We start from the raw sequence: 12,872 nt of genomic DNA, 5'->3' as shown, positions 1-12,872 counted from the left end.
ATTATTATTATTATTATTATTATTATTATTATTATTATTATTATTATTCATCCTATTCCTGCATAAAGAATAAATATTTCACAATATTTTGTCTTTTTACTCCAGCTGTTTATAGACTATAATCAATTATAGCCTAAAAGAATATTTTCAGTTCTTGCCCCCGATACACATACCCTGAAAAGAATTAGTAAAGTAAGGCTTAAGTTCAAGAATTTGGTTTTACTCTCAGGGTTTTGTGACTCACAGCCAAATAACAGCTTGAATTAAAATGTCAATTTAACCAGGATCAGCATAATCTGGGTTGGATATGTGTAGGTTATAAACTTTTCTTAGATAATTATGTGAATTATTGTAATTAAAGTTGTTGTTAATTAAATTGAGCAAACAGATCTAATTCCTAAAGGGTATAGCTACATTATTTAAACTATTTATAAGAATAAACACCATCATGTTGCATAATTTATATGGAACATTTTTATAAAGTCATCAATGATTGGTGTAATTTTATACAAATAAAAACCCTGTTCAGATCAGTTCCTTGAAGGGTTGTCAAAAGTATTGATACTCTATAGATACCCAAACGCTGTATCTGGATACAATAGTAATGTATACTAAAAACAAATGATGCATATTTTTGCTATTGATCATTTTAGATTTCTAGATTATTTATTTTGCACTTTTGTTTAACTAGCATCTATGATTTTGTTGAGAAAGCATGTTCATTGAGATATCGGTAAAGGTGAGATTTTCCACGATATTTTTTTCATGGTTTTAATTACTTGTTATTTTTTTATCCGAGTGGTATCAAAAATAGTATTGAGTATCTAAAATTTTCCTGTATATTTCCATCATGACTTTATTAAAGACAAAATATTCCCATATCAACAGCCATCGAAACAAAGCAAAAAAGACAAAAACAAAATATGCATGATTTAATAATAAGATTCATCGAGATAATAGAAAGAAAAAAATCCAGATAAAATATTGCTACTGAGCTTGAAATCTTGACAGCCTTGGTTTCCATAAAACATTGCTTTAACTTAGATATCATTAGAGTGGTGAGAACAGCAGAGAGGATCATCGGGGCTCCTCTTCCCTCCATTAAAAAGATTTTATCCCAGTGCTGCGTGTCTCGAGCCGTAACATCATAAATGACCCCTCACGCCCCCACCATGGGCTGTTCTCCCTGCTGCCCTCTGAGAAGAGGCTTTGCAGCATTCAATGCAGGTCCAGCAGGTTCTGCAACAGCTTTTTCCCCTCTGCGATAAGACTGTTAAAGTGCTGAAAACTCCAATCAAGCCACAAACCTAGACTCTGGATCACACTGTAAACATCATATTTGCATTACATGGTGTATCTTCAAAGCAGAACTCAATTCAGTGTTTCTACTGCATTTTGCACCATATCTATGTAATTATTTATGTACTGCTTTGAGCCTTCCACATTATTGCCTTTTGCACCATGTCTTTCCTACACTGTTTATATTTTGATCACTGATTCACTTTATAAATGGAAATGTTAATTTCACTGCTAAGCTGCTCAATCACTGTTGAAAAGCTGTATGTGTCAAAATTTCAGTTTGTATACACTCTGTGCAGAGGTGTTAAGTAACGAAGTGCAAATACTTTGTTGCTGTACACTTTTTCGGTATCTATACTTTACTCCAATGCTTATTTTTCTTCCAACTTCTGACTTCTACTCATTGCATTTTAACACATGTATCTGTACTTTCTATTCCTTACATTTTTTAAATAAACGTTACTTGTTACTCTTGGCTTCAGTTTAATATAAATATTTATTTCACGTCATGTGAAATAAATCCAATGCAGATCATTGGCGCCATCCACATCTAGTGAAAACTAGTGTAATTGAATGAGTCATATAACGCAAACACTCATTGGATAGCTAAAGGAGATCATCAGATAATCATCATAATGCTACAATGTAGGACTCAGAAAAAGATGTTGAGATGTCTGAAAGGTCAGACACAGACGAGAGCGTATCGGGAGACGGAGACCAACAAGACCTCCCTTATCCTTGGTAAAGAAATTTTTCGAAATAGTCTAAAAATTGAGCTCTCTACATATAGTGGCATCTGGCTGTTTTTTTTTAAGGTTACTTTTATACTTGAAGTAGTTTTTGGAGCACATACTTTTTCACTTCTACTTGAGTAAAGAGGTCAGGTTGATACTTCAACTTTTACCAGAGTGTTTTTAAACTGCAGTACGTCTTCTACTTAAGTAACAAATCTGTGTACTTTTGACACCACTGATACAAAATGACAATAAAGTTTGTCAAATTTATACCAAACTATATTGTTTGGTATAAAGATTTTATTTTGAAGGGACCAAAGCGGAAATGCTCTTCTCGTTGCAGCTCTCAGGAACACAGGCAGGCCGCAGTGATTTGGTAGCCGCTGCAGTAGGAGGAAGGACCGCGGTTCTACCCCTTCTATCTTTCAGTTTCGCCTCAAAATCGTCTCGGTGGCTCCTTTTGGTAACAGACGGTGACCCGTGTATGTTGAGACGGTGTTTTATGACGCACTGAGCTGCAGTTTCCCCCCAACTAACGAAGTGGTTCCAATCGCCATTTTAATCGCACGTTTTCCCTGACAGAAGCGCTAGCACAACAATGGCTCTGAAAAGAATTCACAAGGTAAGGAAGTGAACGGGGAGGCCCTGGCTTTCGCAGTTTTGTTGTGTGTTGTAAACGACGGCCACCCTTCAGGTGACTGTCCGAAGAGTATTGTACTGGGAATCATTTTTTTAACCGTTAGACGAATACCTCAAAGTTGGTTTTATGTGCCGGAGAATGAGCTGCGAACGGCTAGCGGCGGTCCGCCGTCTCTGTTCCCCGGTGCCGCTTGAAACGGGCCAACTTAGCCATTGACGGGTTAGCTCCTCGCGGGTCTGTTTTTTGTTTAGGGTCGGGTTATGTGGAGGTTCAAAACCGTTATGCCAGATATCGGAGGGTAACTTGATATTGAACGTCTCTGGTTGTCTCGTTATTGTTAAATATTGTAGCTCGCTAGCTGCTGCTGGTAGGGTTAGCTAATTTGGGGAAGCTAAAGCGTCCCTTTTATGCTAGCTAGCGGTATTTAAATGTATTTTCACAGTTATTAAGCTGCGGGTTGTTCTAAATTAATGTATATTCTACTTATTACTTGTATAATAACGCTTAACAATTTGACAAACTATTATGAGGAATGTGTGCTAACTTGGTTTGACAGACACTATGTAGGTTAAGCGGCTAACGGCCAAGCTATAACAATCTCCACAACGACGCTGATGCTAAATAAATACCTGACAGTTTGTGTATAACATGTACGACTTGTGATTTTTACTGATAAATATTTAGTTGTGTTAACTCGCTGGTGATTGCTGCGTTAGCTCAAGCTAGCATTGTGCATTTGTGGATGCTCTCGTTTTTTATCATTTAACGGCGCTTTATCAGTTCTAATGACAGGGAAGTCATGTTTTGTACTTAACTGTGTAGCGCATTGTACTCTAAGAACAAGATATTCACAAATAAGAGGGATGACAGCTGGTTGGATAAAGGAAAGGATATGATGCTAGCATTTTTTTGTCGTTGTTGGAAACGGGCCCGTTGCTTTTTGGTCGCGTTTTGTACTGCATGTTGACCCAGCAGGACGTTTTATTATTTTAACTATCTAAGGTTTGCGCTTATTATCAGCGTAAACGTTTCATTTTCGTCATTTCTCTGGAATATACGTTAATGTCGGCGTGTGTTGCAATGTAGCTGAGCAGCAAGCGGAGGACTAGTCTGACATGACATCCTGTGCTGCAGATAGCATGTGTGCTAGCGTTGCAACATGTCACAGATCGTTTATTAGGGCAGCGCATCATCATAATAAGACATCTTTTTCAGATTAGTTGGATTTCACTTTGCCTAGGGCAATCTTATGTCGTGGAAAATATGTTATGTAATAGCTGTTACTGCGCTAAAAAAAAAAAAAAAAGATTACTGCGCTTGTAGACTTGTTTTAAAGGGGACTGAGTTTAACTCTTAATGGCAATCTATAGTTTTATTAAGGAACTGGCAGTCATGGGGGAAAAAATTTAATGTATTCTGATTATTGCCTTATTTTTTGCATGCCAAACTTAAATACTATTTTTTGATATAAATGAACCAATACCCTGACGCAGAATATGACCAAAACATGTTTTTTGTTATAGGAATTGAATGACTTGGCTCGGGATCCTCCAGCCCAGTGTTCTGCAGGACCAGTAGGCGATGACAGTAAGTTAAAACATCAGAACTTAACACCACTTTTTCCCCATCAATCTGCAAAGGGAATTGAACTGTATAAAAAAAAAAAAATCCCTATTTAAGGCCAATTTATACTTTTGAGTTTAGCCACTGCAACCGTCAAATCTGTCTCTGTCTCTAAAACACCCTGACTACGCGTCAGGCGGTCACAAACCTGTGCAGACCTTAAGCGGAATTGGACAAAAAGCAGCTGTGATTGGTCCTTGGTTTGCCTTTCTGGCTGTCTGTGTGGCCATCCTTCTCGATTCGGTGCCGGGGGCCATTTTTAAAAACCGAGGAACAACTACAATGGACAATTACGATGAAAGGTTAATTGGCCTTTTTGCAAACTCCATTAACAGAACCTGTTCCTCTTCGATGTCTAGCAACTCTAGATCCGAACTGTGATATCTTGCAGGTGTGGCATTGTTGTTTTGGAAAATAAAAACTCCCGCCAGCACCACCGAAGTTCTCTCGAGTTCTCGAATAGGTTCCCCCTTGCGCTTTGGCGGGAAACTGTTGTGCCTAGAAACTGTTGTGTCCCTAGAAATTCCAGACCGCCGGTGCAGAAGCATACCAGCAAAACTGGTTCGCGACCAGAACCAAGCGACATTTGATGTGTGCGGTTGCAGAAGTCTAATCTGCCCTCTACAGAGACACTGTTGTCGAAGAACAGCTGAGCCCTCTTGATGCAGATTACACCGTTGTCCCACAGTGTTGAAGCTGTTAAATGAAATCAAGCAGCAGGAGTAATAGGTTCTGTCAATTCAATTCAAAAACCCTGTATTGATCCCAAAGGGAAATGAAATGGTGTTTTCACCTTTTTTTTTTTTTTTTTTTTTCTTCGAGCTGTTGTAGATGTTAATAGCTGTTGGCAGGAAGGTTCTCCTGTAGTGTTCTTTCTTAAAGTGGATCTGGAGAAGCATTTTACTGAAGACGCTCTGTTGTTGTTTAACAGTCTTCCAGTCAGAGGTGTCAGACAGTATTAGTTTTGTGCTACATGGTTATGTAGAGTAAAACGTTATGGTTTCTTTACATCACAGCATAAACAGACTCACTAAAAACATTTATCTTGAGCTTATTTAATTTAATTATTTGACATAGAAAAGCAGCAATATTCTCTGCTGGTGCTAAAATGGCCTTTTTAATGTGTATTCGTTTTTGAAATGTATGGAGTAAGGGAAAGAATAAGCTTTGATAGTCGGGCTGTTTGAAGTTAAGAACCAGGAAATGTATATTTTTTTGATCAGGGCTTTTTTTTTTACCCAAAGATTTTTAAAATAGCTCCTTGATTTAAAGTATAAAGTGATATACTTCAATAAATCTGACTGAATTTTATAAGTGCCCCGATGTACTCCTTCTGCAGAATAGTTTTTCTCCTTGTCTTTCTGCTCTCACATGAGCTTGTTAATCAGTTTAATTTGGTTGTACAAGATATAATTTGGCCATCTCTTGTTGGTTCTATCAGTTGTTGGTAAGAATTACTCCCATCTTGTGGCGCGTAAATACATTTCTCAGTGGTTTGTAAAAGAATTAAAAACCACTGAAAATGGCCTCTGGTATTACGCCGTTTAAAGCATTCAAGGATCAGCCTGATAATTATGGCAGCACCTATTGTGGATCGGCTTGACTGATGTCAAAATAATTAAATTAAATAATTGGTATCTGTCTTTAAAAAAAAAAAAAACTCGTATCAGTCGATGTCTACTCCTGTCTTCTTTGCTTCCTTCTCCACCGACCACACATCGTAGTATCCAAGTAAAATGCGTTAAGCCTTTTCGGCTACCCTAAGCAATGGGAACACTTCCATTTTTCTACTGCAACTATTTTCAGACTTGGGCAGAATTATGTGTTCATGAAAGCAGCACTAGTTTTTCTTGCTAATAAAAGGCCAAATTAGGTACACACCTTTTTCCTCTAAATTAGTTTATTTAAGCCATTGTCTGCCATGTATATATGCTGCTTGTAGTTTGTTGTTTTTAGAACGTTAATGTAGTAGAAGTGAAGGGAAGTGCTCCTTTAGTTTCCTCACCATGACTTTCCAAACCACTGATTATTGTCATGCACAAATAGTCTTACATTGATTTACACCTCACAGAAATGAGTGAGTTAAGGGGAGCGTGATATTTCTGTTGTTTTAAGCTGACTGCTCCACCATGCAACATAGCTGAATGGGTGCCATTGAGGTGATGATCTAAAGGGCTAGTCAAGTGTTTCAAATTACAAACAGAACCAAATAAAGTCTATTCTCTATCCTTGTTGCTATTGAATAGTAGGGGTGTAAATCACATCCATCATGGCGATTCGATTCAGTATCGATTTCCTGACCCAACGATTTGATTATTTTCGATACTCAAGAATACACCACGATACGATTCGATTCGATTAATTGGTTAGTTTTTTTTGTTTTTGTTTTTTTACACCTTACAGGCTAAACAAAGTTTCAAGTTTGAAATAAATCAATGAAAGCTGTAATATCATTATGCATTTTTTTTTTTTGAAACAACAGCAAATAACAGAAGTAGAAAAGTTGCTTTAAAAAATACTGCAAAAATACTGCACATTATCAGTGCAATGAGTGCAATGCAATACCTCGGCTCCAGACGTCCCCGCCCCCTCCACAGACGCTCCGCTGCACCTCTCGCAAATTGCAGCTCACCGCAAACAGTGCCGCAGACAGGATGCCGGCTTGTTTTGTTTTTATTACCGAAATTGCGGAAAACAACTCGTGAAGTTTGACCCGCTAGAAGAGCGATGTGCGAGAGAACGCTGGGACCCTTTTTCCACCTGGATCTCCGCCCTTTTTGGCCCTCATGTCCCTCCGTCGTTGGACTAAACTCGTCCCCAACTTCCTCGCCGCCTCGGCCGTATCTAGACCCACAGTGTGTAGCACAGACCACGCTTCAATATTGAGCATAATTTAAAAATGTCTGTGTCAAGCTCACTGCAACACACTGCTGTAAGAGTATAACCAGGAAGCAATGTAGGAGGGCAAAAAAGGTTTAGCGCCACCGCAGCACGGGAGGGAGAATTACATCCAGGAGCAAATGGATAAAAATAGACCGGAGGAAAAAAAAAAACATGAATCGATTATCTTGCGGACGTGTCGATCCATCGGATCGTCGGCTGTTGGATCGATGCATCAATACAAAATGATTATTATTTACACCCCTATTAAATAGGGTAAGATAGTCCTGAGCTGGACCCTGTTTGGATAGTTTTAACATTTCTGTTTTGGTATGCTTCTAGTATTATTTCTCAGCTATCGATGTGGTTTTTCTTAAGAATCCACAGTGATGCCTTCCTCTCGATGGCAGCTGCACCACAACACTTAAAACCATCCCTTTAAGAAGACCTTACCAATTAATTGAATTGATTAAATCTTCATCTGACAAATCAGTAATAAACAATCATAGGCCGATTGTTGGCATCCATTGTCTGATGTAAAAAGTAGCTTATATTACTCTCATTACTTTCATATGCAGCTACTCTAACAGAAATGCAACAGCAGCCTGGATCATGGATTTATTGAGTATCACACGTAAATAGTGTCAGATCTGATATAGCAGCTCTGCACCTTTCTTAGTTATCTGATTTTTATTCTGCATGCTAAAATGCTCACAAATAACATATGTCATGGAAATCATCGTAAAACCCCAAGCTGTTTGCTAAATCTTAAAAAATACAGTTGATAAGCCATAAATGCAAAGAATTTCTCATCAATTATTACTTAGTTTAATCAGGGAATAGGGTTTTTTGCATGCTTGACTTTTTTCAGCAAGATTAGTAGTCTGCTTGGATTATATTCATAAAAGCTAAAGGATGATTGTTAGTTTCAAAGTCAAATGAAAGATATGAATTAGTGCTGGAACGTCTTTATCTATAGGGCCGACTCTAAACTGGTGATTCAAACTAGACGCATTTAAGAATATGTAAAACTAACCACCTGGATCTAGATCGGTCTCTTAATGTCTTTATTCACTAGGTAAAGATGAAATGGCTTCTTCAAAATTATACTTTAATGGCTTTGTTAGACATACCCCTTAACTTTAGAACTTGGAATGTGCTTTTAAGCCAAGCAATGTGAAGTGAAAAAGAAAAAAATAAGTATCAGCATTGAGTCCTGTGGGTTGACCTTAATTCAGGAAGTATTTCTGTTTTTGTTATGTAAACACATCCAGGAAATACCCAGTCTCTTGTTTTTCAGAAATCATAGCTTATTGTAAACATTGTTCTGTTTTGTCTCACTTTACATCTCATTCATTTGAACTTTTCCTGCAGTGAAGTATTTCATTTTTAAATCCAAACCTTCTTCATGTAATGTCTGTCGACCCTTTCTACTTTTTAAATTCCATTTAAGATTGTGAGTAGCTTGAAATGAAATAAGCATGCTTCAAGTTAATATATTTTTATGAATAATTTTTAAAATTATAACATTTCTATAAAACTGGAAATACGGCACCTTCAATGCTTAGACACATGTACTAAGAGATTAAATTAGATTAAAGAAATGGTACAGCTAGTGATTTCATATGATTTAAGGTATTTAAAGCCTTTCTAATTGAGTTTAAAATGTTCTTTAATCATTTTAAATATCTGGGTTACAAAGAAAGGTAATTGTTGTGTTGGAACAGTAAGCAATTTTTAAGTAGTTTAACCAAAAGCTGACATAATAAAAAATCTTACCTTTAAAGGACAGATGTTGTTTAAAAAATATTAGGTTTGTTTACCTCTAAAGCAATGATGAACATTGTCAGGTAGCTGCAGGTATTCCCCAAAACACAGAGCATACACATATTCAGCCTCCTTGTTTTTGTTTCTTCTGTCAGGTGCAGTTATATGCATGCAAACCAAACCTACAGAAACAGTTGTCCTCATGCTATTTAAACTAAGATCTTTCCATTAAACCTGGATGACTTTTGTCTATAGTACCGTGCAGCAATCTCTCCGTCATGGCAGTCTGTCTGAAGCGGAGATGAACTTCTGCTAAGCAGCTCAGATCAAACAGCTGGAGCAGCAGCCCATAGGGTTTTTTTTGTTTGTTTTTTGCTACTGTCAACTTCCGTGTAAGTCAATATAAGTCTCAAACTTAACTCATTGTACGCTGACCTTCAGTAACTTTTAGTTATGTCCGCATACCCGAATGAAACCTAAAAAACCCAACTAGTTTGAATGCAGAGTTAATGTGAGTCAAGTGTCAGGCATCTCAAAGTTGATGGCCTTTGAGGATTTGTGGTTGAAACCTTTGGTGTAAAGAATGAATTAGCATTGATTGTTAAACCATCTAAACTCTTCAATATAGAGCAGATTCTAATCGTTGGAATCAGCATTTCTGTCCATGTTTTCTATTTATGCTGAAAAACTAGCAATACCGGCTGACAAAACAGCTTGGCGCGTGTTTCTATAATCTCCAAAAAATGAGAATCTCCTTGAGTCCCTTTGAGCTTTGCTTTTTCTTCAGCATGGATGTTACAGACTACAGCCCAAAGTTAGATTTATCTCCTTTACCACCTCAGAACCAGTTGAAAGTTCCTCTTTTTAATTCTTAGTTTCAAACTCTAATATTTGTGGTTTTGTTTTTTTGTTTTTTTCTAAATTCCGCTGACAACATTTATTGGTCTATCATCTCTCCTATAAAAGTGGACCGGAATTGCTCAGCTTTGAAGAACCACTCTGAGTTGAAGGTTGCTCTTCACAAAAGCCAAAAACATCCAATTGTTTTGCTATTAAGATTAAACTGAACCACCTTTAGTTCAACAAATGTAATTTTTGTGCAGTTTTTCATTCACTGTTCACATTTGGACAGTTTTAGATCAGTTGCAGGGTGGTGACCTTTTCATTCAGTGTATTGAAACTGTCTATTTATCTTAGCGGTTCAGATTTTTTTTTTGTGTTTGTGTCCCTGTAAAGCTGAGATGACCAAGCGTGGTCCTGAAGAGTTCTGTCCTTCATGCTTAAGATGTTGGAGCAAGTTCTACAGGACATGAAATCTTTAGGACTAGAGATGACCGTCCCTGGCTATATTGTTTTTTTTTTTATAAAACAGGGTTTCTGTGGGTCATTAAAACCCATTAAACGTCATTAAATTATTATTTTTAAATTAAGGCCTTAATTGGCATTAGAATTCTTTAAATGTGATAATCATTGCATGTAAAATGCCTTATTAATAAAAAGTTTATAAAAACAATTTCTTGAGATATATTGGATCTAGCTGGTTCTGCTTATTTGTGTGGTGTTTTATATAAATATGCATTAAAATGGCATTAAAATTATTTATAAGAGCATTAAAAAGCATTAAATTAGAGTTACTCAATCCTGTTTGCACCCTGTAAAAATGGGTCCATCTGTGTGCCATGACGACTAAATGCCTTTACGCTCTGCATGTTTTCTTATGTTATTTGTTTGGGGTTCACTAACATGTCCATTAAACATCAAGCTCAACGGGAAGCTATAAAAGCAAAAGTCACATTTTATTAACCTTCAACTTTAGCCTTGCATATCATTTTGTATGGTTTGCTTTCATTCACCTTTGCTAACATTTAACTAGTGGTTTCTCACCATTGATATTAAGGATTTCCCTTTAATTGTGCAAATCTTTACTCAAATGTAAATTTATGCATAGAAAAGGGCAGAATTGATCTTCAGTGTGTAGATAGTTTAACCTTCATACAAATGCTTAAGGGTGGGAATATAATCAAATGTTATTTTGTTAAAGTTCTTACATTTACTAGCTCTATCAATTGTTAATAATTAAAAGATAGCAGCATCTGGTTGTCAGATGTTCTTTTAACATTCCTAACAGGGGTGAGGGATTTTTATTTCTCTATTTGGTCTCCGCTGGTTTCCATTATTTTCTCTCCACTATAAAGTGTCTAATAAGGCCTGTTATGCCTGCTCTGTAATACTTAATTTGAGTATGCAGGAGTGCGTGGTAACTGTCCACTAGGCAATGCAGACTTAAGTGGATTAAACAATTCATTAAAGCAGAAATTCAATATAGAAGATTTCTGTTGTCATGTTAAGTATATAAAATTAGTTTTAGTCCTAATAGAAAACCAGCCAGCCAAGCATTGAAACTGAATTTTATAGATACAGCTGAGGGCTTTTGGTTGAGTTTTGAGAGATCAATATTTCCTTGGATTTCCTGATCAACTAACATATTTTAATATAGTTAAATTAAGCATATTTTACCATGTTTGTCTCTGGATCTGTGATGTTTCAGTCAAATGCTCATTTTTAAAGCTCTCTTCTGTTTATATAATGCTTCAAAAACATTTTTCATTTTCAAACATAAGCTGGTTCATAAGCTGGTAACTCAGAACAGTGACTACGACCAAATATTATAAAAAATATATTAACATTTTGAATTTTAGATAGAGAAACCTCTTGTCCCTAAATACGTTCTATCCAGACCTCTTGTAGTGGCATAATTTTAGCTTCCTTTGGCTGAAATTCTTTACAAAACCTTTAAGGCACCTTTTCCAGCATTCCACAGATTAATTGATGAGCAAAATAATCTTTAGTTGCAGTACTAATAAACATAATTGAAAGTTTGGTGCTGAATAGGGATTTAAACAAATAGTCGACTCACAATGAAATTATTTGATTAAAATTTGTTCCAAATAATCTATAACACCTGCTTAAAAGGAATTTCTTTTAGTGTTGTTGCGTTTCACAATCCACTCGAGCGTGCCACTGTTATTTCTAAAGCAGAGCCTCACTGGTATTTTTTAATGATAATAATAATTAAACTTTATTGATCTCTCATTGGAGATATTTACCTCTGCATTTAACCCATCCCTTGGGATGCAGTGGGCTGCCATTGTGCGGCACCCGGGGAGCAGTGTGGGGTTAAGGGTCTTGCTCAGGAACCCAGAGTGGAGGCTGTGGGGATCAAAGCAGCTACTTTCAACCTTCTCAGAGCACAAGCGCACTGCTCTAATGGACCAGGGGTCTTCAGCGTTTTTCAGGCCGAGATGGAGCGGGGACCGCCTAATTATATATATATATATTGTATAAAATTGTGTTATATCAGTTTAGTCCTATAGTCACCTTATTACAGATGGATTCATGTAACGAAAGGAATTTCACCCTGGGATTATTAAAGTATTTCTGATTTGGATCATTGAAGACTGAAAGACATCTTCTGCCTCCATTTATCTGTTTACTACAGTGTGTTGAATTCATGTTAATGTGGATTTAAAGACATTTCAATTAGTGGAAAAAATGTCTGCCCTAGACCAAACACAAATTTATCCAGAGTCCAGTCCGGATTATTTACTGGAGACAAGGATGCAGATGCAGATGCAGATGCAGATGACAGAGCAGCGTAATTTCTGTTTGGAGGGTGTGGTGATAAAACGGTGGAGGGAATTACACAAAATGTTTGTAAAAAGATAGAAAAAGAAATGGAAATGCGCTTCATTCGGCAAAGTTTTGACATTCCTCTGAGAGCAAACAAAACCTCAGTTAACAGCACAAAGTCTTTCCCAGCACTATTAGCTAGATTACACTGAAACGAGAGCTTTCACAGCTAACACCAACTTCATGGAATCTAAGTGGAAATCCTGTTTCACATAGTTGATTAAATTTATTATAACATT

At 36.8% G+C, this 12,872-nt stretch overlaps 1 protein-coding gene across 1 annotated transcript in view; it reads left to right on the top strand.

Moving 5' to 3' along the window:
* The first annotated feature begins 2,369 nt into the window (after nt 1–2,369).
* Nucleotides 2,370–12,872, top strand: part of LOC107082391 (ubiquitin-conjugating enzyme E2 D2) — a 16,291-nt gene continuing 5,788 nt past the window's right edge. The window contains exons 1-2 of the mRNA XM_015371058.1: nt 2,370–2,655; nt 4,197–4,260. Of these exons, the coding sequence (XP_015226544.1) occupies nt 2,632–2,655; nt 4,197–4,260 (88 nt within the window). The 5' untranslated portion in view covers nt 2,370–2,631. The remainder of the gene's footprint in view (nt 2,656–4,196; nt 4,261–12,872) is intronic.

The sequence above is a fragment of the Cyprinodon variegatus genome, unplaced genomic scaffold (assembly GCF_000732505.1).
Source record: "Cyprinodon variegatus isolate N-32 unplaced genomic scaffold, C_variegatus-1.0 Scaffold52, whole genome shotgun sequence".
Lineage (NCBI taxonomy): Eukaryota > Metazoa > Chordata > Actinopteri > Cyprinodontiformes > Cyprinodontidae > Cyprinodon > Cyprinodon variegatus.
This window is presented reverse-complemented; position numbering and strand designations above follow the sequence as displayed.